This window comes from Dermochelys coriacea, chromosome 7, assembly GCF_009764565.3.
Source record: "Dermochelys coriacea isolate rDerCor1 chromosome 7, rDerCor1.pri.v4, whole genome shotgun sequence".
NCBI lineage: Eukaryota > Metazoa > Chordata > Testudines > Dermochelyidae > Dermochelys > Dermochelys coriacea.
Genome location: NC_050074.1, coordinates 7,150,463 through 7,175,929, shown reverse-complemented (window position 1 = coordinate 7,175,929; position 25,467 = coordinate 7,150,463). Strand labels below are relative to the sequence as shown.

General features: G+C 44.9%; 1 protein-coding gene across 3 annotated transcripts in view; it reads right to left on the bottom strand.

The window, feature by feature from the left end:
* Nucleotides 1-24,259, bottom strand: part of SLC25A26 (solute carrier family 25 member 26) — a 156,068-nt gene extending 131,809 nt beyond the window's left edge. Inside the window, exons 1-3 of one of the 3 annotated variants that reach the window (XM_038409094.2) lie at nucleotides 24,102-24,259; nucleotides 8,409-8,565; nucleotides 5,171-5,280 (exon numbers count right to left, since the gene is read on the bottom strand). In XM_038409094.2, coding sequence (XP_038265022.1) covers nucleotides 5,171-5,280; nucleotides 8,409-8,565; nucleotides 24,102-24,215 — 381 coding nt within the window. In that variant the 5' untranslated portion in view covers nucleotides 24,216-24,259. The remainder of the gene's footprint in view (nucleotides 1-5,170; nucleotides 5,281-8,408; nucleotides 8,566-24,101) is intronic. The other 2 variants (XM_043518233.1, XM_038409097.2) reach the window with 2 other exon arrangements.
* Between the last annotated feature and the right edge of the window lie 1,208 nt (nucleotides 24,260-25,467).

Sequence of the window (25,467 nt, the reverse complement as noted above, 5' to 3'; positions counted from 1 at the left end):
CATTAGCTTCATTTCTGAAAATTGAGCCAAAGCACCAGAGTCTACCCAAAAGTATTTTCCATGAAACAATTAAAACTGTATGTACTGATACAATACACAGTTTTAGACCAAGTCACTCCAGGTTTAGATAAGTGTATTTGAATTGTGACATCTGTTCAAGTACTTATGAAAAGAATACCAGAGTATCCATAAATGCACAACAGAAGTTTCATAAAGCTCACTACAACACTTACAACTATCAGAAGAATCAGGCAGGGAAGCATTTTCAGTCGCTGAAAATTATGCATCATTTGATATATGAAGTTAAACAGCAGTCAGTTGCCCTACCCTGTCGTGTCACTCTATTTCCTGGTACATCTGCTGGGACAGCTGATTTATAAATGCAAGAAAGTCTTTTCTTCAATGTGACAAACTACCTTTCAGGGAAGTTGTTCCCTGAATATGAATGCACAGACTATGGGGGGGGAAGGGGGAGAGCACGGAAGAGAGCACAAAACTTTGCTACTGGCTCTTACCAACCCAAAATGGATTGGTTTTAAACAACTCTATCAACATGAATTTATAACCATCATCATCTTGCGGTCATAAAACCTTTTGAAATGGAAACCTTTTCACGATTAACCAACAGTGAATTGCAATCCTGCAAAAGAAAAGGCAAGCCCCAAAACCAATATGATGTGGAGGTGTGGTCATTGTGGATCTGGAATGATGCATATTTCCTGTATCCTGCTAAGGTGCAAGCCAAAAAACAAACAAACAAAAAAACCCTACAGGTTAGCCAATGTGCTTCACTTACATCCACTTCACTGATGGAGATCCTGGAATGACCAGTACCTAAACCAGAATTAGCAGCATATAATCAAAGAATGCTTTAAATATAACTAAAAAGAGACAAGGTGGGTGAGATAATATCTTTTATTGGACCAACTTCTGTTGGTGAGAGAGACAAGCTTTTGAGCTTACAAAGAGCCACATTCTGCCACACCCAGAAACACCAACAAGCTTTTCCCTAGCAATGGCCTTGGACTTGAGCGTGCACGAAAGCAAAAAGAGGACTGTCCCTGTAGCGGCATTCAGGGAAAGGAGTGCAAATTTAACATTCAGACTTAGACAAGAGTCGGAACGTTGAGTCAGGGAGAGTACTCTGGTGCGCAAAAGGCTCACTGGGGTGCAGGCATACTTACATCACACACTTAGCCTGCCTACAACCCAAGCTTGTCCCATCAGCAGCACAACAACAAAAAAAAAATCTAAACTTGCCTTAATGAAAGTTGAGTGTGACATGCTTGGAAGGGCCAGTAGGGGAAGAGACATGTCTTCTAATAATACCACCCAGCTCTTATATAGCAGGTCAGTATCATCAGCCCCATTTTACAAATAAGGAAACCGAAGCTCAGGGAGGTGAAGTGACTTGCCCAAGATCAACCAGCAGATCAATGGCCAAGCCAGGAACAGAATCCAGATCTCCAGCATCCTACTCCAGTGATCTACACACTAGGCCATGCTGCCTCCCACAGTAGGCTTGTGGGACTGAAGACCAGCAGGACTTTAGCTGGGATACCGCTTCTCTTCTTAACAATTGACATGAAATCAAATGATCTAAAAAGTAGGACTAAATCCATTTTCTTGGAACAGCCTGTGCCAGACAAGGAAGGCCACAATCTAATACACCTAGCCACTCACATTCTGCGACTTCAAATTAAGTGCCAGTACCCAATCAGCACATATAGCCATGAGCCATCTGGAAAATAAGGGCCTGATATTTGCAATTGCTCAGCATCTCTTTGGATCAAGTCCTAAAATAGCTGTCTGGCTGCTACCATGACAGACCCTTTTGAGCTTGGAAAATGGAATTACATGCCATATTTCAGGGCAAGTTCTGTAGAAAAAGAAAGCATTAAAAACACAAGCCACTGCCACCACCACACGTGTGATGAGCCTCAGACTGCTCATTGCAAAAGACAGCTGAAGTTAGCTTCAATGTATAGTTAAAAGTTTATATACAAACACTGAGGGGGACAAAAGTTCAGACAGACTTCCCCTCCTTCCACATGAGATCACTTGCTTCTAAGGGTACATCAACAATTCAAACACATAAGAACGGCCATACTGGGTCAGACCAAAGGTCCATTTAGCCCAGTATCCTGTCTTCCAACAGCGGCCAATGCCAGGTGCCCCAGAGGAAATGAGCAGAACAGGTAATCATCAAGTGATCCATCCCCTGTCGTCCATTCCCAGCTTCTGGCAAACAGAGGTTAGGGACACCATCCCTGCCCATCCTGGCTAATAGCCATTGATGGACCTATCCTCCATGAATTTATCTAGCTCATTTTTTAATCCTCTTAGTCTTGGCCTTCACAACATCCTCTTGCAAGGAGTTCCACAGGTTGACTGTGCATTGTGTGAAGATGTACTTCCTTTTGTTTGTTTTAAACCTGCTGCCTATTAATTTAATTGGGTGACCCCTAGTTCTTGTGTTATGAGGAGTAAACACCACTTCCTTATTAACTTTCTCCACACTAGTCATGATTTTATAGACCTCTGTCATATCCCCCGTTAATCGTCTCTTTTCCAAGATGAAAAGTCCGAGTCTTATTAATCTCTCCTCTTATGGGAGCTGCTTCATACCCCACATCGTTTTTGTTGCCCTTTTCTGAACACTTCCCAAATATATCTTTTTGGAGTTGGGGCGACCACATCTGCATGCAATATTCAAAATGAGGGGGTGCCATGGATTCATAGAGAGGCAATATGATATTTTCTGTCTTATTATCTATCCCTTTCTTAATGATTCCCTACGTTCTGTTCGCTTTTTTGACTGCTGCAGCACATTGAGTGGATGTTTTCAGAGAACTATCCACAATGACTCCCAGATCTCTTTCTTGAGTGATAACAGCTAATTTAGATTCCATCATTTTATATGTATAGTAGGGATGATGTTTTCACAATGTGCACCACCTGCATCGAAGAGTCTCAGAAAATGGGTCAGCTGACTCAGGCTTGCGCTACAAGGCAGTGTAGATTTTCAGGCTCGGGATCAAGCTCTGAGACCCTCCCATCTCACAGAGTTTCAGAACTAGGGCTCTACATTTCTATTTTACTCACTGCCGGGGGGGGAAAGGGGGTGCAGCACAGATGTACCCTCAGAGAGATGGGGGGGTATGAAAATAGCATAGCTGAATGAGTTCAGTTAATATAATTGATACAGTGACTTTTCAAGTCCATTCAGGTCTGAAAACTCTGTAATGCAAGAAATCTAATCTAACAAGGTTTAGATTGTTTATATTTTTCCAACACTAAGAGTATTAGCCTCCATTTTATGATTTTTAAATTGTTTTTCCCTAATAAAAATGTCATATAATGAAAAATAGTGAGAAATATATTTTTACCACTCTGGTCTCCTTTACAGACTTAAACTACACATCTACCAGAAAATGTCTCCAGGGTAAAAGTTACCATAGCTACTGAATAAGGACAGCTTTATACAACCATCCAAAATTGGACATATTAAAAAAAAAAAAAAAGATTTTGCACACCACAGTGACCTCAGCATTTGAAATCTCAGACTAGTTTTTCCTTTGGCCCCTTTTTTCAAGTGGCTGAATTGCAAAACTCTCGATTTCCGAGAGAAAACATTCTATTTTACAGCAATTAAAATGTAAGACATATCCCAGGGCATGTACAGCCTACCATCCTGGCCAATACTATCTTAGTTTCCCTGTACACCCATCTGCTTGTGCGTCCATGTGTTGTCTTTTGTCTTATACTTTTGGAAGCTCTTTAGGGCAGGGAATGTCATGTGTACAGCGCCTAGTACAATGGGGTAATGACCCATGACTGGGGCTCCTAGGAGCTATGATAAATAAAAAGTGAACTAATGAAAGGTTTCAGACCATATCACAACATAACATTACCAGTGAGAGACAGAATAACTGGATATGTATGTAGTTGATAAATCCTTGGATCTAGTCATTTTCACGCACCCATTACTAACAGTGAAACTCAGGATGTGGGTGAAAGAACTGAAAAGAAGAGCAATCAGCTTTCAGTGTGTGTCTTGAATTTCTTCTGGATAGGAATAATTCTTCAGTGACCATTCAGTTTTCCCCTTTCCTTGAGACTAGAGAACAAGCATGTCTCCCCAGTGACCTACAGAAATCTTTGCCATTTACCCAATGAATTCAGAAATCTTTCATTATAAACAGCTGAAATAAGTAATTTTATTGCCACAGACATGAACATTTTCACAAGATTTTTTTTTAAATGGATCAGTTTAAAAAACATCACTGAAGTGAGTAAATCAGAGCTGAAATAACGTAAGAAGATTATGACTGGGGTTCTCACAGAAGCCCAAGGGAGGGGAGTTAGGAGACTGAACCGCATTGAAAGTCAATGGGAGTTAGATGCCTAGCTCCATTAGGGTCCATTGAAATCCCAGCCTAAACACATTCATCTATCAGAACTGTCCCCCAGGTATTTAACAATTAGCCTACTACAGCAGGTGGTATTTGGGTATTGGATATGCAATGCACAAGGGACCGATCTTGCACTGTGATTTTTAAACTTTTTCTTGACTACATAGCTACATAGTTCTAGTGGTGTCATGTTTGGGTACCACTGTGTTCCTGGGAGTAACAGTCCGGAAGCACAATGTAGCAAAATCTCATTCCATGGGTAAGTAAGTGATAGGAAAGTCTTTTGAATGATACCCAACCCAATCCACTTCCGATGACACTATTATCAAAGCTTCAACTGGTGGACCTGGAACTGGGAGCTGGTGGGGCATGGGAAGAACAGCACATCCCCACTGCCACGCCCTAGAGGGTGAACCTCTGAAATAATGATTCTGTGGATTTTTCATGAACCAAAGGACAACCATATCTTCTTATCACTAACTTGCCCACAGAGTGAGATTTTGCTACATTATGCTTCCAGACTGTTACTCAATGTCAACACTTCATTTATAACAAAACAAACCCGCAGAAGTTTTAGAAAACATGTTGGTAAACTATTTTTGCAATCAATGCTTTGTAAAGACCAGGCTTGTTAAACCTGCTGCTCAACAATCAACAAGTAAAAGGTTCCCACTAAAATTCAGTTCTCATAGACTTCCGTTTTTTTTTTCTTCTCCTCTTGCTAGGAATGTGCAGTAAACAGAGCTGTTACTTACTACTTCTCCAAAGGAGGCAGCCGCCATGTGTGTTACTGGACTCAGGTACAGAGGGGTGGCAGTAGCCAACACAGACTTCACAAATTCATAGGTGATAAAAAAGGCAGCAGCTGAAATTTTAAAAAAAGTTCAGTCATCAAACTATCTCTATAGCTGCATTAGCAGATTGCTGTTATAATCCAAACAAATCTAGTTTACGGTTATAATCCAGAAAATAGCCAAATGCTGTAATCCAGAGACAAGACATTCCCCAAAACAGTACTACCCTTCTTACCAACATAGTTCCATGGTCAATACCCTTTCACTCATGGTCAAAACTCCCTTCAATTTCAATGGGCCCAGGGCTTCAATCCACGTTTACAATTACAGTATTTTAAAAGTAAAAAGGCTAAATAGTATCTCTGACTAATTGGAAGTTTTTGGAAAATCATGTCTTAACTTTTTCTTTTCTTTTTTTTTTGTCCTAGAATACTGTAGGTGGGGGCTGTGCTTTATTGTATAATGGTCAATTGATATTACAAATCAGCTCCTTTAAGGAAACAACTGCTTCAGTAACATTACTAGCATTTAAATCTGATTGCAGCATCTTCCTGGCTAGAATCTGCCTCCTATTTTACAGTTTAGCTCCAGAAGCAGCAGCAATTCATTTGAGAGGAAGAAAATGAAATCCTCCTGAGAGCTTGAAACATTCATTACACTGTAATCCAATGGGCAAGGAACAGTTATTTTGTAATAGGCCTAATCTCATAACACAGAAAACCAATCCAAGTGTACCAATGTACTATGAGAGAAGGGAAGAAGGGCAAACCCGGCACTGAAGTGGCAACAGTTTTTCTGTACTAACAGGTGTCTTGCATTTGCTTCCTAGCACATTGAGGGTTACTCGTATTCTTCAAGATAATTTAAGTTTTTGGTCTTACACTGCAGCAAGAGATAAATCCCAACTCAGATGTTAGAGATGCAAATCCTGAAAAAGCTGACATCTCTCACGGGGGAACAGATTTTAATTGTGCAAAAAGGCTGCATGTATTGCCTTCTGCAGTTAATCAAAAGATGCTTATCGCCTCAAAAGGAGATAACAAAAGCAGAAAAGATAAAGAACAGAAAATTTTTATATCATCTTTTGAAGGACATGGAACATTTGAAGGTGTCAGTGGATTGGTCTGTGAACTTAATATTTACAAACGTGACAGCCTAGCTGGACTTCATTTTGCAAAGAGGAAGAGAGTAAACAGATCTCAGGAATTGCAAACATTTTTCTTCAGACACTAGAACTATTTTGCTTTGTTTCTGAAAGACAGAGCCAATTTCAAAAGGCCTCCTCAAAACTTCCCTCAGTTCCTAAATGACTTATAATTATTTATTTCTCCCCCCAGAAAAAAAAAAGAGAACATTCCCTGCTAGAATTTGGCTCTTAAAGACCAGAGGGGAGCACATACACAAGACACCCTTGGAGCGTTCATATTCATGATCACTGCAGTCAGACATGGCCAGGAGTTAAAGGCAAGAGTCTCCAGGATGGGGACTGTGCCATCTTTTATATTTGGATAATGCTTAGCACATTGTGGGTGCTGCTGGAAACAGGAAGAAAGTGGCAACGGGGGCCATGAAAAGGGAGATGTGACAAAGGAACAGGGGTTGTCCGTCTGTCTATGGCAGTGGTTCTCAACTGGGTTCCGGAGTTCCTGGGGGGCCGTGAGCAGGTTTCAGGGGGTCTGCCAAGCAGGGCCAGTGTTAGACTCGCTGGGGAACAGGGCAGAAAGCCGAAGCCCCACTGCATGGGCTAAAGCCCAGGGCCCTGAGCCCCTCCACCTGGGGCTGAAGCCGAAAGCTTAGGCAATATAGCTTTGTGGGGGCCCCTGTGGCATAGGGCCCCAGGCAGCTGCTCTGCTTGCTACCCCCTAACGCCGCCCCGGCTTTTATAAGCAGAAAACCAGTTATTGTGGAACAGGTGAGCTGTGGAGTTTTTATAGCATGTTGGGGAGGGCTCAGAAAGAAAAAGGTTGAGAACCCATGGTCTATGGTATTTACACGTCCCCATTACTGTAGTATGTGAGCACTCCGCAACCTTTAATGGATTTATCCTCACAATACCCCTGTGAAATAGAGCAGTGCTAGATCCTGATTTTACAGATGGGGGACTGAGAAGACCAAGTGACCAGCTGTAGGTCTCAGAAAGGAAGCCTGTCACAGAGCAAGGAATTGAACCCAGATCTTCCGAATCCCCCCCAATCACTGAACCATCCTTCCTCTCCAGCTAATATAGACATGATAGAGTATTAGGGAGGTTTCAGAGTAGCAGCCGTGTTAGTCTGTATTCGCAAAAAGAAAAGGAGTACTTGTGGCACCTTAGAGACTAACAAATTTATTAGAGCATAAGTTTTCGTGAGCTACAGCTCAAAAACAGAAGAGAGATTTATAAATCTCTCCTCTGTTTTTTCCACCAAATGCATCCGATGAAGTGAGCTGTAGCTCACGAAAGCTTATGCTCTAATAAATTTGTTAGTCTCTAAGGTGCCACAAGTACTCCTTTTCTTTTTGAGTATTAGGGAGGGAGCTCCTTGCCGTTAGGGTTAACGCTGAAGAGCACCTACTCCTGTTGAGAAAGTGCCACCAATGAAAAGTCCTGCTAGTTGTCTGAAGGTCAGCAGAGAAAGATGGAAGGGGAGAGGAACAGCTTCCACAGTGTAAAGACAAAAATTGGATCTTTAAGTGCAGAGACAATGAAAAGAATGGCATTGAGACTTCCAGAAGAGTATCTGGAAACGGTGGCATCACCATGATGGTGCATAGGAATCTGAATTGTGAAACACAAAGCAGCACCACCAGTCGTTAGCATTTGTAGATATATCAGAAAGAGAGAGAAGGATTTATCTTTTGGGAATCCTACATTAGATAACTTTGCACCACTTTGATTACATCGATTTAGTTGCACTGGTGCAATCCACTAATATTGGCACACTGCACTAGTGCAAAATGGGGCGTGCAATGGTGTGATTTTTTCAGGTACAGTGCAGCAAGTCTACATTGGGGTCATCATTATGATGGTGCACACACCCAGCTGGACCCTGCACCCACAGAAAACCTCATAACTTCAACGGGGGTCCTACGTGGAGCTGCTAGCAGGATGGGAGCCTGGCAGAGAAAGGATAGGATCACCCTTTACACACACTTGACTATGCCATCCCCCTAGAGGAAGACCAGGGATTAACACAAGCACAATCCACACAGTTTTTACCATTCGGAAAGGATCCTACAGCAGCAGAAGGAACACCAGCATAGATGCCGCGAAAGCCACCAGACTTCTTAAATCCTTGGGGACTCTGCAATCGGGTTTTTATGGTATCCAGAGGGAATAATATCAAATCAACGCACATACCAGCTATCCCACCAGCCTTCAAGATAAACAGGAGTAAAGCGAATTAACATCAACATAGACCAAGTCTTGCCTACACACATGCTGCTCTGAGACTTGCCTAAAGGACATTATTGAATCTATCCATTTGCAGCAAGCGAGTGGCTCTGTCATTCATTGGCAGATTTCTCCAATAATTACTTTTTAACTACAAGTGACCATGTGTAGGTTGATGTCTAGCACCAGCATAGGATACAAAAAGAACAGTGCAACATTTTAAGCATTCTTTCATTTTGCCTCACTGTTTTCGGTTGAGGGAAGGAAGCAAAGCAGCTCCAACAACTCTGAGCCACCCAAATAAGCCCTAGGATAGCGACACACACCAGTTAGCAATGATATAGCACAATATGTCCATCAGGGCCAGGAATTATTGTGCAAATATTAGGACTGACTGAGAAAAAGATTTGTATTCCTGAGGGAAAAAAAGTGGGGGTTTTCATTTAAATTTTGCTTGGTTTTGACAGCCAAAAACAGAAAAAAATCATTTTAAACCAAAAGTTTCACAGAGTCACAGAAACATAGGACTGTAAGGGAGAGCGATAGGTCATCTAGTCCAGTCCCCTGAACTGAGGCAGGACTAAGCGTTAGACCATCCCTGATAGGGGTTTGTCTAACCTGTTCTTAAAAACATCCCATGACAGAGATTCTACAATCTTCCTACCTAATTTGTTCCAATGCTCAACTATCCTGACAATTAGGAAGTTTTTCTTAATGTCTAACTTAAATCTCCCTTACTGCAGTTTAAGCCCATTGCTTCTTGTCCTGTCTTCAGTGGTTACGGAGAAAAATTTGTCACCTTCCTCTTTATAAGAACCTTTTACTTGAAGACTTTATCACGTCCCCCCTCAGTCATCTCTTCTCCAGACTAAACAAACCCAGGTGGGTTTTTTTTTTTCAATCATTCCTCAGAGGTTGTTTCTGCTAGACTTTTAATCATTTTTATTGTTCTCCTCTGAACTTTCTCCAGTTTGTCTACAACTTTCCCAAAATGTGGTGCAGTACTCAACCCAGTACTCCAGTTAAGGTTTTACCAGTTTGAGGAAATCCTGAATACTTTAATTCAAAGCAATATGGTGAAAACTTTCATTTTATACTAAAAAAAATGTATTAAAAGATTTAAACCAGTTCTAATAAATATATAAACAGGAAAAAAATCACATGGGACAGAGAGGGGCTGTAAGAGGAATCCCAATTCATAGAATTTAAGGCCAGAAGGGATTGTCAGACCATGTAGTCTGACCTTGAGGGTGACCAGGTGTCCAGTTTTGGACCCGAACACGTGATCAAAAAGGGATCCTGGCAGCTCCGGTCAGCGGCCATTGACTGGTTGGCGGCGCCACTGCACCACACAGTGGGGCTGGCAGTTCTCCCCGCTAGCCACTGCACTGCTAGCTTCCAGGCCAGAAAGCAGCCAGCATGTCCAGCTCCTAGCCAGAGGGGTGGTCAGGGGGGTCCACATGCCACCCCATCCCCCAGCGCAGTTCCCATTGGCTGGATCAGGGCAGGGGAGGAACTAGCACGACTCGTGAGTGGTCAACAGGTGATTGTTGAGGGGTTGCATGGTGAGCACTTCTCCCACTGCTGCCCGCTGCCTCTTCTTGCGCTCCTCGTGTGGCTGGGCTCAAGCTGCGACGCATGCCCTGAGGCGAATCACCGTCTGTCTGTCATCCCATCTCCGGCACCCAGAAGTTCCCCGAGTACTGGGAATGGGGCTACACCTCCATTCCCCTCACTGCATCCCTCCCCATTCTAACCCCCCCTCCATCATTGCATCCCTCCCCATCCCACTCCCCACCTCCCTCACTGCATCCCTCTCCATCTCACCCCCCTTCCCCCTCACTGCATCCTTCCCCCCATCCCATCCCTGTACCCCTTACAGTGCTCTCCCACCCATCCTCTCCACCTGTCAGAGACGCCATCCCCATGTCCCTCACAGCCCTGCACCCCATTCACCTCCACACACTGCTGCTCTCCCATTATTTCCCTATACAACCCTGTGCCCCCCACATCCTCATGCTCCTGTAGCCTTCTGCTTCCCCCTGCATACCCATGACATAAAATATGTGCGTATTCATTTCATAACAAGTTTTTAAAAGAGAAGGAAACTCTAAAAGAAATATATTATTTCTTAAAAAGTGAATGTTGTTGACTAGCAATTGCAGAAAAGCTGATGGATCATACCTTTATCCTCCCACCTTTGTCTAGCTACATTATAAACTCTTTGTTGCACGTTCTCTCTTTTTATGTGTATGTCCAGCACCTACCACCCTGGAGCCCTGATCTTAGTTGGGGTCTCTAGGCACTAAACAACAATTGTAATATTACATAATGTGGAAGTAGATGTGTTAGTGCATGCTAGATGTGTACACATGAATACATGTGTGTATCTACACGTAGGTGTGGGAGTCACTTTCTACAGATTTATTTATATAGGTATCTGGACAGGTGTGCATTTCAGTGGCTGTGCTCTATGGATTTGTATTTGGGCTTCAGGAGTGGGCTTTAACAGACTCACTGCAGCCCTGATAATGTGCGGTCCTAATTCCACACATAAAATTACCATCACTTTAGTGAATAAAAAACATGGAGCTGTTTACAAAAAATGGGAAGAGGGGAGGGAAAGAATCGTGAAAACCTTTGTGAAATTTCATTTTTTTTAAAATTACCCTTTTTGACTATTTTGCCGACAACTCGAGCGTCCTGTAACAAATAAAACTTGAATTTAGCAGAATACATCTGTCAAAACAGGCCCTGTTTGGGCCTTGCAGTGAAAATGAGCACATGGGGGGGGCGGAGGGGGAAGAGCAAGCAAAGAGGGAGGGGGGATGGAGTGAGCAGGGGGGGTGCCTCTGGGAAGGGGCAGGGAAGGGTGTTAAGTTTTCTGGAATTAGAAAGTTGGCAACCCTACTGACCTCCTGTATAACACAGGCCATTAGTTTTCACCCAGATACACCTATATTAATCCAAAGACTTTGGTCTAACTTAACTGTGTACACACATAGAGAACAGGAGAAACCAAGATGGCATCCATGACGAAGGCCCCTGCAAAACCTGAGTGACAGCTAGAAGAAATATAGGTAGGGATGGGTATACAACTACCCCTTACTGCAGCTGCAGCGGCACAAGAGCCAGCAAACAGAGCTGTAAACAGGGGAGTTTGAGTGGGAGTTCTGTTGGAGAAGGTAGTTGTACTTGGTTTTGTATTTTTAGAGAGAGAGAGTGTGTGTGTGTGTGTGTGTGTGTGTGTGTGTAGAGGCTTGTAGGGGCTTTGTGCTGGGAGAGAAGCTGAACCCTGATTAGGGGGCGGGGCTTTGTGCTGGGAGAGAAGCTGAACCCTGATTAGGGGGCGGGGCTTTTCTGACTAGAGGTCCTATAAAGGTAGCCAGCCAGTCTGGCAGCAGCACTGACAGCTGCAGTGGCATAGGAGCTAGCAAACAAAGCTATTAAACAAGGGAGTTTATATTGTGGTGATTGTTTGGGGTTTGCTTTTGCGGGGCAGGAGGGTCTTTTTGGTGTGGCTTGTGTTTCCCAGATTAACAGGACGTAGGTGGGAAGGCGATGACAGATACGGAGGCAGCTGTGGGAATGACTCCTGGAGTGGAAGACACATTGAGGATGACTGGATGTGGGAGCTGTGGTATGTACATGATCCTGGAGAGGGGACCTGGTAAGAGTTTTTTCTGCATGAAATGCTGTCTGATAGAGCTGATGGAGAAAAGATCCGAGGTTTGGAGATGCAGGTGGAAAGTCTGGTTGAGTTTAGGAAGGGGTTTGAGCAGATGATGGAGCAAAGATATGAGGTATCTGAAGGGAAAAGCGCAGACTCTCAGATGGAAGCAGGGCTGGGGAACTTTGAGGGGAGCCTGGGTGAGAAAAGTGGTCAGTGGAAACATGTGACTCAAAGAACCAGGCAGAGGAAAAGATGGGCTAGTGAAGGAGAACTAGAGTTTAGGAATAGGTTTGCAGAGTTGGAAATGAAGAAGGGGCTCAGCAGGTACTTGTTGAAGGTGGAAGGGTAAGAGAGAAGAGAAGAGAGGCTAGTCCTATAGGAAAACCAGAAGAGTCGAGGGAGACTACACCAAATATGAGCCCCAAGAGGATACAGGATGGGTTGAAGAGGATCATAAGGGAAAATAGGAATGGAAAGAACTTGCAGCCGGAGGGAACAGGGGAGAGACTGGAGAATAGCACTGTCACCAGGAAAAGGCAGGTCTATGTGATAGGGGACTCTTTATTGAGAAGAATAGATCCAGAGAATAGAAGGGTGTGCTGCCTTCCGGGTGCTAAGATACGGGATGTAGACCTGAGGTTGAAAAGGATCCTAAAGGGAGCGGGAAAGAATCCCCTAATTATCTTTCATGTGGGAACAAATGATACGGCTAGATTCTCGCTGGAAAGTATTAAGGGAGACTATGCTAGTCTGGGGAAGACGCTGAAGGAAATTGAGGCTCAGGTGATTTTTAGTGGGATCCTTCCTCTACCTAGAGAAGGGCAACAAAGGTGTGACAAGATTGACTGTCAACAGATGGCTTAGGCAGTGGTGCTATAAGGAGGGCTTTGGGATATATGGCCACTGGGAGGCATTCATGGACAGAGGACAGTTCTCTCTGAATGGACTTCATCTGAGTAGGGAAGGAAATAGACTTCTAGGATCAAGGCTGGCACAACTGATAAAGAGAGCTTTAAACTAGGAATTTGGGGGAGATGGTTGGGAGATGTCCAGGTAATCTCCACACCAGATTTTAGCATTGAGAGGGAAGAAGACTAAATAAAGGATACAGCCGTGGGTAGGAGAATGTATATAAGGAGCGAGGGCGGTGTGGATACTAGTCTAATAGGTTATGCTGGCTGTAGAATGACTGTGCCTAATAGGGCACAAAATGTGAGCGAGGCCAAACAGCAAAAATTAAGGTGTTTGTACACCAATGCGAGGAGCCTAGGTAACAAAATGGAGGAACTAGAGCTACTGGTGCAGGAAGTGAAACCAGATATTATAGGGATAACAGAAACATGGTGGAATAGTAGTCATGACTGGACTACAGGTATTGAAGGGTATGTGATCTTTAGGAAAGACAGAAACAAAGGTAAAGGGGGTGGAGTAGCATTGTATATCGATGATGAGGTAGAATGTAAAGAAATAAGAAGCGATGCAATGGATAAGACAGAGTCCTTCTGGGGAAAAATTACACTGGGGAAGATAACTAGTAAAGCCTCTCCTACGATAGTGCTTGGGGTGTGCTATAGATCTCCGGGATCTAATTTGGATATGGATAGAGCCCTTTTTAATGGTTTTTAATCAAGTAAATACTAATGGAAACTGCGTGATCATGGGAGACTAACTTCCCAGATATAGACTGGAGGACCAGTGCTAGTAATAATAATAGGGATCAGATTTTCCTAGATGCGATAGCTGATGAATTCCTTCATCAAGTAGTTGCTGAACCGACTAGAGGGGATGCCATTTTAGATTTAATTTTGGTGAGTAGCGAAGACCTCATAGAAGAAATGGTTGTAGGGGACAATCTTGGCTCAAGTGATCATAAGCTAATTCAATTCAAACTGAATGGAAGGATTAACAAAAATAAATCTGCAACCAGAGGTTTTGATTTCAAAAGGGCTGACTTTCAAAAATTAAGGAAACTAGTTAGGGAAGTAGATTGGACTGAAGAATTTATGGATCTAAAGGTAGAGGAGGCCTGGGATTACTTTAAATCAAAGCTGCAGAAGCTATCGAAAGCTGTATCCCAAGAAAGGGGAAAAAATTCATAGGCAGGAGTTGTAGACCGAGCTGGATGAGCAAACATCTTAGAGAGGTGATTAAGAAGAAGCAGAAAGCATACAGGGAGTGGAAGATGGGAGGGATTAGCAAGGAAAGCTACCTAATTGAGGTCAGAACATGTAGGGATAAAGTGAGACAGGCTAAAAGTCGAGTAGAGTTGGACCTTGTGAAGGGAATTAAAACCAATAGTAAAAGGTTCTATAGCCATATAAATAAGAAGAAAACTAAGAAAGAAGAAGTGGGGCCACTAAACACTGAGGATGGAGTGAAGGTTAAAGATAATCTAGGCATGGCCCAATATCTAAACAGATACTTTGCCTCAGTCTTTAATAAGGCTAAAGAGGATCTTGGGGATAATGGTAGCATAACAAATGGGAATGAGGATATGGAAATAGATATTACCATATCTGAGGTAGAAGCAAAACTGAAACAGCTTAATGGGACTAAATCGGGGGGCCCAGATAATCTTCATCCAAGAATATTAAAGGAATTGGCACCTGAAATTGCAAGCCCATTAGCAAGAATTTTTAATGAAACTGTAAACTCAGGAGTAGTACCGAATGATTGGAGAATTGCTAATATAGTTCCTATTTTTAAGAAAGGAAAAAAAAGTGATCCGGGTAACTACAGGCCAGTTAGTTTGACATCTGTAGTATGCAAGGTCCTGGAAAAAATTTTGAAGGAGAAATTAGTTAAGGACATTGAAGTCAATGGTAAATGGGACAAAATACAACATGGTTTTACAAAAGGTAGATCGTGCCAAACCAACCTAATCTCCTTTTTTGAAAAGGTAACAGATTTTTTAGATAAAGGAAATGCAGTGGATCTAATTTACCTAGATTTCAGTAAGGCATTTGATACCGTGCCACATGGGGAATTATTAGTTAAATTGGAGAAGATGGGGATCAATATGAACATCAAAAGGTGGATAAGGAATTGGTTAAAGGGGAGACTGCAACGGGTCCTACTGAAAGGCGAACTGTCAGGTTGGAGGGAGGTTACCAGTGGAGTTCCTCAGGGATCGGTTTTGGGACCAATCATATTTAATCTTTTTATTACTGACCTTGGCACAAGAAGTGGGAGTGTGCTAATAAAGTTTGCAGATGATACAAAGCTGGGAGGTATTGCCAATTCGGAGAAGGATCGGGATATTATACAGGAGGATCTGGATGACCTTGTAAACTGGAGTAATAGTAATAGGATGAAATTTAATAGTGAGAAGTGTATGGCTATGCATTTAGGGATTAATAAGAATTTGTTATAAATTGGATGCATCAATTAGAAGTAACGGAAGAGGAGAAGGACCTTGGAGTATTGGTTGATCATAGGATGACAATGAGCTGCCAATGTGATATGGCTGTGAAAAAAGCTAATGCGGTTTTGGGATGCATCAGGAGAGGCATTTCCAGTAGGGATAAGGAGGTTTTAGTACCGTTATACAAGGCACCGGTGAGACCTCACCTAGAATACTGTGTGCAGTTCTGGTCTCCCATGTTTAAGAAGGATGAATTCAAACTGGAGCAGGTACAAAGAAGGGCTACTAGGATGATCCGAGGAATGGAAAACTTGTCTTATGAAAGGAGACTTAAGGAGCTGGGCTTGTTTAGCCTAACTATAAAAGAAGGTTGAGGGGAGATATGATTGCTCTCTATAAATATCAGAGATAAATACAGGAGAGGGAGAGGAATTATTTCAGCTCAGCACCAATGTGGACACAAAAACAAATGGGTATAAACTGGCCACCAGGAAGCTTAGACTTGAAATTAGACAAAGGTTTCTAACCATCAGAGGAGTGAAGTTTTGGAATAGCCTTCCAAGGGAAGCAGTGGGGGCAAAAGATCTATCTGGCTTTAAGATTAAACTCAAGAAGTTTATGGAGGAGATGGTATGATGGGATAATGTGATTTTTGGTATGTAATTGATCTTTAAATATTCAGGGTAAATAGGACTAATCCCCTGAGATGGGATATTAGATGGATGGGATCTGAGTTACCCAGGAAAGAATTTTCTGTAGTATCTGTCTGGTGAATCTTGCCCATATGCTCAGGGTTTAGCTGATTGCCATATTTGGGGTCAGGAAGGAATTTTCCTCCAGGGCAGACTGGAGAGGCCCTGGAGGTTTTTCGCCTTCCTCTGTAGCATGGGGCACGAGTCACTCGAGGGAGGCTTCTCTGCTCCTTGAAGTCTTTAAACCACGATTTGAGGACTTCAATAGCTCAGACATAGGTGAGGTTTTTGGTAGGAGTGGGTGGGTGAGATTCTGTGGCCTGCACTGTGCAGGAGGTCGGACTAGATCAGAATGGTCCCTTCTGACCTTAATATCTATGAATCTTACCCTTCCACCCCCCCCGCCAAAAAAAAAATCTTGGCCATTTTAACGTATCTAATAATCTGTATTAAATTTATTCTTTGAATCCACCTTCATCATTTTTTGGTTATTTGGGCTACGGAGCACATATATTGATATCTACCCTTGTACAACAGCAGGAGAAAACATGAGCATGGATGTACGGTACTGCTTAATCTTTACTTGGATAATTCAAGTACAATTATACTGTGCTCAACTGGTTTTCTGTTCCACCCTAACAGAGGATTCAGAGAGGCATTTGCTATCTACTGTTAGTTTTAATCAATAAGTTAATTACTCTTTTAATCTATTTGGCTATTTTGTGTGCATTGATTTTTCTAACTCTTCTTCCATCAGAATTCTTATCTGCCCAAAATAAAATTGATCAGATTTAACCTAGCCAGCTGGTAAAACATGAATCAAAACTTACTAATTGCTTCTTTGGATTTGTATCTTAAATGTCATTTAAATTCATGAAGGAGCTAGTAGAGTACCTCTAGGATGGTGAGAATACCTGGGAGCTTACTCCATCTGCAGCAAACAGTAATGATTTTTAGATAATAAGCCAACTAAGCAGCCCATTCTCAACTGCATGTCAGCAGCACTACCATTATCAGCTGAATAGCTGAAGGAAAAAAAAAAAACACTTTGCATGGAGCTGGATATACCTGTTAGACTGTAAATCCAGCAACATGATTAAATAAAACCAGGATCGAACTCAAATGTTTTGAACCATGATATTTCATACAATAGGTAACTGTCACCTGAGCATATTTCAGTGTGAGCCAAATTCTGCTCTTACACGCAGGCATGTAGCTCCACTTAACTATATACAATTCAGGAGGGACAAAGTTGGCCCTATGCACATTTTTTGAAAATGGATGATAAAATACAGGGTGATAGTCTATTATACACTTGTGGAAGGAGCAGCATTCACTTTCTTAGCTGTTCACTTGTAAATGATTCTTCTAGGAATAAATAGAGCTTCTTTTAAAAAGCTAGAAGATTCAGTTAGCAAATGCCCCAACAATTATATCTCTCAATCTGTGATTGAATTTTTTTGTCCATGTCCATAAAGCCATTAAGAGTATTAAAAATGTCACATCAGATACACAGCAGAAATGGTTGTGCGATACAAGTTAGTGATCCAGGAGGTCCATGCCAGTCTCTTGCCACTGAATCCAGGCTCTTGCCGATGCAGGCAATTCCATCATATAATCTCATTTCTAAATTTATTAAACTCCATCTTAATGCTAGTTTGGTTGTTTGCCTTCATTCTTACTATTGGGAGCACGTGACTCCTCTGAGGGTTAAAAACCACCTTCCCATTGAACATGGAACAGGAAGAGAAGGCCTTTCCTCCTCACATTCTGCAGCCAGAACCAGTCATGTTACATATCCAGATCTCATCTCATGCACTAAAACCTACAAGCCCCTTCATAACATTTCACTCCTTCGGGTCATTCAGCTACACCTTTACATTCGTCCATACTATCCTTGCTCCACTCCACCCCCACATTTGTGAACAAAGAGCAGGAACATGCCATCCCTAGCTGTAGGAACGGAGGGGGAAGGCACCAGGATGAGATGGGGATGGAAAAGCAAAGATGAAGCTAAGGAATGACATTTCAGGGCTGTGAAGTGAATAGGCTTGGAGAGATTTTCAACAGCGCTCAGCCTCCTTTTAGACACCAAAATAAGGGGCCAGATTTTCGAGAGACCTCTACACATTGTGTGCTGAGCTCTTTTGAGCATCTGGCCCCAATTGTGGGTGATGAACACTGGTAAATCTGGCCCCATGAGAAGCAAAGAGATGCAATTAAGGTCTTGCAAGAAGGAACTTAAGAAGTCACAATAGTCAAAACAGGCCGAGAATATAGAAAGAATAAGAAATTTAGGAGGGACCGGCTAAAGGTAGCCAAACTTTCCAGAGGAGAGTTACGAACAAGTGAGGCGAAAGCAAGCTCTGAATCAAGGATAACTCCAGGATTTCTGGCTTTGGGAACAATGTTAGTTTGTTACATTGCACTAGTGGAATTCAAAATATGAGAGAAAAGGTAGTTCAAAAATTAAGTATTTCTCTTCTTATTCTCCACAAGCTAGCCAAGTGCCCTTCTCTGCCATGTTTGAACACTGTTGCTCAAATTCATCATTAACAAATGCTTCCCTGCATTCTGAGTGATGTTAGATGAATAGTTCAAACTTATGGCACAAACTGAGAGGCTGTGTACATAGGATGAAAGAAGAAATAGATAACAGATCCTTGTTAATAAGATCTATTCTAATGGTTTTGTTTTTACTATTTATTAAAATTCTCCAGAGACAAGGTAGCTGCTCTTCAACATTTATTTCCCTTCCCCCAGTGCTACATATATTTTTCAGGTTGAAACTGCCATGCACTTTGATTGACTAGACACAGTGAAATCAAATCATGGTTTTTTTGTTTTTGTTTTTTTTTAAGAAAATTTATTTAGGATCTGTAGCTTCTCAGAGTAATTCTCTCCACTGATTCTCAAACACCTGTCAACGTTCCATCACCACATTACAGAGCATCAGCATTCATTGTTATTTCCAACATCATTCTGATCCTCCTCCTTCAAGAATAGATGGACACCACTCTAAAAGTTTTACCAAGTGAGAGTACTGGCTCTTTCTATTATAAAATTATAAATAGGTCTGTCATTACAAACATGCTCATTAAAAAGATGATCATTACAAACCTTGTAATACTTACTTCAGTTACTAAAACTTGCACAGAATGAGTCTCTAAATGATTCTGCTTGTTTTATAGGGTTTGGACAGTTAAATAAGCCAGACGACAGGATGAAATGGAAAACTGTCCAGGTACAAAAAGAGATAGAAATGGGATGAAATGGAATAGTACAAACTGCAAGGTCATGCACATAGCGACTAACAACAAGAATTTCTGCTATATATTAACTGGGGGCTCATCAGTTACAAGTGAGAGAGGAGGGGAGAGACCTGGGTATGTTGGTCGATCACAGGGCAATTATGAGCCACCAATGTGATTCAGCCATGGAAAAAAAGCAAATAGGATCCAGGCGAGGTATTTCCAGTAGACACAAGAAAGTACTAATACCATTGTATAAGGCACTAGTAAGATCTCATCTGGAATTCTTGTCACCCATATTCAAGAAAGCCCAATTTAGATAGAAACAGGTACAGAGAAGAATTACTAGAATGATCAGGGGAACAGAGGGCCTAAAAGGCTGACAGGATAGGATTGCTTTCTATAAATACATTAGGGGGGTAAACACTAGGGAGGATGAAGGGCTATTTAAGTGAAAGGACAATACTTGCACAAGAATAAATGGGTATAAATTGTTCACTAATAAGTTTAGGCTAAAAATTAAAAGGTTTCTAATCATAAGAAGTGATATTCTGGAACTGACTCCCAAAAGGAGCTGAGAGAGCAAACAATCTAACTAGCTTTAAGACAGAGCTTGACAAATTTATGAGTGGAATTAGATGACAGGGTTGCCTGTAGTGGTGGGGGGCTGGGCTCAGCAGCCCTGGGGGTCCCTTCTGGTTCATGTCTTATGTTCCTCAAATCGCATGCTTCAGGGCTTCATAAGGTTACCCGGAGGGGTCAGAAAGGGAATTCTTCCACAGTGTATTCACAATTTGGGACTGTTGGCATGAGTTTGCCTCCTTCTTCTGAGGCATCGGAAATGGCCACAGCTGGAGATGGGACTCTGGACAGGGTAAGCCAGTGCTCTGAGGTGGTCCTGATAAATGTCTTTCTGGCCCTTAGCTGTCTGATTCTTGCTCGGAGGCTCGGGGTCTAACTGATCGCCATATGAGAGGCCTGGAAAGAATTTTCCTCCAAGCCAGATTGGCAGTGACCTTGGGGGGGGTTTCATCTTCCTCTGCAGCACACGGCACAGTCACTGGCTAGAATCATCTAGGCATCTCTCAGTAAATTTATACACAACAGGTCAGACTAGATGATCTTGTGGTCCCTTCTGGCCTTAAATTCTACAACTACGAGAAAGGATAAAGAAAATGCAAGAAAAATTCTTAGGTAAAAAAAGGCAAGTAGTGCATAAGCCTTTCAGTCAAACATCCATTTAAAATGGACAAGGAAAATGGAAGAGACTGTCAGCCCTTTATTCAAACATGAGACATTTTGAATAAAACACTGGAATAAATTGCCTAGGGAGGTTGTGGAATCTCCATCATTGGAGATTTTTAAAAGCAAGTGAGACAAACACCTGACAAGAATGGTCTAGATAATATTTAATCCTGCCATGAGTGCAGGGGACTGCACTAGATGACCTCTTGAGGTCCTTTTCAGTCCTATGATTCCTAGTGCATTAGAAACTACCAAGTTGTCTCAAAGCATTACAAAATACAAGTAGTTCAGGTTATTGTGAAGTTATTCTGTTTTAAAAAAAAAAAAAGACTCTAATAAGTGTTAGTCTCTAAGGTGCCACAAGTACTAACAAACTCATTGTAATCAAGTCTCAGTACAGTCACACACAATTTGCAGAGGTAAAAAGAAGTTACCAAACTCACAATGGCTATAAACAGCACAACACATTCAGAGCCATATTTTAAAATGAGAGACTGTTCACGGCTGTATCATTCCAAAGTATTAACCCTCTGAAACTGCATCTAGCACATGGCACTTCTAACAAATGCTGTGACCTTATCCCATATGCCCATGAAGCACTATACACACTAATCAGAGTAGCAGCCGTGTTAGTCTGTATTCGCAAAAAGAAAAGGAGTACTTGTGGCACCTTAGAGACTAACAAATTTATTAGAGCATGAAAGCTTATGCTCTAATAAATTTGTTAGTCTCTAAGGTGCCACAAGTACTCCTTTTCTTTATACACACTAAGAGCACTCAAGAGATAATTTATAGACTTCAAGGCCAAAGGGACCACTGTGGTCATCTAGTCTGATCTGCTGTACAACACAGGCCAAAGAACTTCTCCAGAACAACTGAACTCTTTAACATTTGAAAAGGTAAGATACTAAGACAATTCCTCCCCATTCTGGAAATGTTTCCCCACCCAAAGGCAAAGGGCATCAGAAATAAATTCATACCATTTGAAAAGTGTGTGCAGGGTTTTAATATGATATTGTGATCACTTTAATACCTTATAATTTTGCCCAATGCTCCTTGGGGTGGGGATTGAGTCTAGAGAGTGGAGGGGGAGCCTAAGGGACCATCAATAATAATCCTCAGCACCAACAGCTGCAACATACAAACATACCCTCTCCTTCCAAACTCAACTGGGAATCTCCGGCTGGCAGTGCCACCCAATAGGGGACTCTGGTCCCCTCTCAGAACCAGAGATAAGCCACCCACCTCCCCATATCCCCTTCCTCACTGCCAATCCCGCCCCATCACCTCCTCTGCAAACCATCCCGCCCCGCTGGCCCCCCTCCTCATCCCCTAATCCCGCCCTCCCATCACCTCCTCTGCACCCTATCATGCCTCCTCTCTTATCCCTCCACTGCACCCCCTTCCTTACCCTCCCCAATCCCATCCCTCTGCCCTATCCCAACCCGCTATACCTCCCATCCTGCCCTGTCTCTTATCTCCCCACTGTGCCCCCTTCCTCAACCCCCAATCCCACCCCTCACCTCCTGTCCCCATCCCACTCCCTCTCATATCCCCCCACTACACCCCCCTCCTCACCCCAATCCCACCCCTCACCTCTGTCCCATCCCACCCCACTGTACCGCATCCCACCCCTCATCCCCCCACTGCACCCCCTTAGTCACCCCACAATCCCACCCCTCACCTCCTCTGTCCCCATCCCATCCTGCCCCTTTCGTCTCCCCACTGCGCCCCCTCCTTACCCCCAATCCCACCCCTCACCTCCTCTGTCCCCATCCCATCCCCTCTCATATCCCCCCACTGCACCCCCTTCCTCGCCCCCCATCCCATCCCTCTGCACTATCCCAACCCGCTATACCCCCCATCCTGCCCTGTCTCTTATCCCCCCACTGTGCCCCCTTCCTCAACCCCCCCATCCCACCCCTCACCTCCTGTCCCCATCCCATCCCATCCTGCTCCCTCTCATATCCCCCTCCTCACCCCCAATCCCACCCCTCACCTCTGTCCCATCCCACCCCACTGTACCGCATCCCACCCTTCTTATCCCCCCACTGCACCCCCTTCCTCACCCCCCCAATCCCACCCCTCACTTCCTCTGTCCCCATCTCATCCCGCCCCCTCATATCCCCCCACTGCACCCCCTTCTGCACCCCGATCCCACCCCTCACCTCCTGTCCCATCCCGCCCCCTCTCGTATCCCCCCACTGCACCCCCTTCCGCACCCCCATCCCACCCCTCACCTCTGTCCCATCCCGCCCCCTCTCGTGTCCCCCCACTGCACCCCCTTCCGCACCCCCATCCCACCCCCTCTCGTATCCCCCCGCTGCACCCCCTTCCGCACCCCCATCCCATCCCTCATCTCCTGTCCACATCCCGCCCCCTCTCGTATCCCCCCCTGCACCCCCTTCCGCACCCCATCCCACCCTCACTCCCTGTCCACCATCCGCCCCTCTCGTATCCCCCACTGCACCCCCTTCCGCACCCCCCATCCCACCCCTCACCTCCTGTCCCCATCTCGCCCCCTCTCGTATCCCCCCCACTGTACCCCATCCCGCCCGCTCTCGTATCCCCCCACTGCACCCCCTTCCGCACCCCCATCCCACCCCTCACCTCCTGTCCCCATCCCGCCCGCTCTCGTATCCCCCCACTGCACCCCCTTCCGCACCCCCATCCCACCCCTCATCTCCTGTCCCCATCCCGTCCCCTCTCGTATCCCCCCACTGCACCCCCTTCCGCACCCCCATCCCACCCCTCATCTCCTGTCCCCATCCCGCCCCCTCTCGTATCCCCCCACTGCACCCCCTTCCGCACCCCCCATCCCACCCCTCACCTCCTGTCCCCATCTCGCCCCCTCTCGTATCCCCCCACTGCACCCCCTTCCGCACCCCCATCCCACCCCTCATCTCCTGTCCACATCCCGCCCCCTCTCGTATCCCCCCACTGCACCCCCTTCCGCACCCCCATCCCACCCCTCATCTCCTGTCCACATCCCGCCCCCTCTCGTATCCCCCCCACTGCACCCCCTTCCGCACCCCCCATCCCACCCCTCACCTCCTGTCCCCATCCCGCCCCCTCTCGTATCCCCCCTGCACCCCCCACACCCATTCCCACCACCACCCCCTCCTGTCCCCATCCCGCCCCCTCCCCCCACTGCACCCCTTCCGCACCCCCCTCCCACCCCTCACTCCTGTCCCATCCCCCCCTCTCGTATCCCCCCACTGCACCCCCTTCCGCACCCCCATCCCACCCCCCCCCTTTCTTGCCTCCTCCTGCACCCATCCGCCCCCCCCTCACCGTCAGGGAGACCCAGAACCCGGCCCGGTCCATGCGGACGCCGACGGCGGAGCGCTCCCCGCGGCGCGGAGACGGCTCCAAACGGCCGCACCTGCCGCCCATGGGCGCCGCCATACTGCTGCCCTCCGACCCGCCGTCACGTGGGCTGCTTGGGCCAGTGAGCGTGGTGAGTGAGCCTGGGGGCAGGGCGTGCGCATGCGTGCGCGGCGGGGCGTGACGCCGTAGCGAAGCCTTTGCCCGTCCCTCGCCAGCGGGGGCGCTGCGGAGGGAGCCGCTCGGCCCTGGGAACCGCAGGGGTGGGAGCGTTCCAGGTCTCCCGGTTCGAATCCCAGCCCCTCTAGGGCAGGCCACCGGTCTGTGCCCCGCGGTCGGGCAGTGCACGCGGCCGGGCCAGAGCGGTGTCGCAGCTCCCCGCCATCCCCTGCCCGGGAGAGCCAGGGTGGGGGGATCGGGCCACGGGGTGCCAACTCCCCCAAACTCTCACACTGGCCTGGTGCAAAACGAAGCCTCCCAGAACGGGCCCGAGCCGCGTTATTAGAGGAGAAGCTCGGCTTGCTTGGAAAAACAAAGCCGGGGCACTCCCAGGAGTGGTTAAAGCAAATGGCGAGATTGTAACCTCACTGCTGATCGATAAGAATCCGTGTGTGTGCAGATCAGCAGGTCACCTGCCTGGGTCTTTCAAAGCGCCACACGGCGGCAATGTGAAAATAGCACCTCTTCTAGCCAAAAATCAACCAAAGCATTGCAAAGCGGGGCTGCGTTTTATTCTGGTCTATTTAATGGCTGACTTTTAGAGGTAATATTGTGTTTGTTTTTCTAGTGTAACCTTGGGTGTAACTTGAACCTATCAGGAGTATGATGCATCAAGCTGATGCCTGTCAGAGTCAGGAAGAAATGTTACATTTCCCTCCTTCTTCTGAAGGAGAAATCGTCAGCACTTATTTCATGCCTCAGTTGAAAACCCCTTGGGAAATATAGCTGTTACCAAAGTGACCTAGGGTTTACTGGTGTGAAATGATGTGAAGAGGAGCTGTTACTGCCTGGGCATGCCTCTGAGCGCGAACAACACAATGAACAATCATCTGTGGCTCACCCAGGATGCAGCCAATCCTACATTCGTGTCTACTTCAGTTTAATTTGAAATAATACCAGAAATAGGACAAAGCCTGCCTTGTGTGACCTGTGAAGTTAGAGCAGGAACGTTTGTCTCAAACAGCATTATGTTGGTTTCAGAGTAGCAGCCGTGTTAGTCTGTATTCGCAAAAAGAAAAGGAGTACTTGTGGCACCTTAGAGACTAACAAATTTATTAGAGCATAAGCTTTCGTGAGCTACAGCTCACTTCATCGGATGCATTATGTTATTATT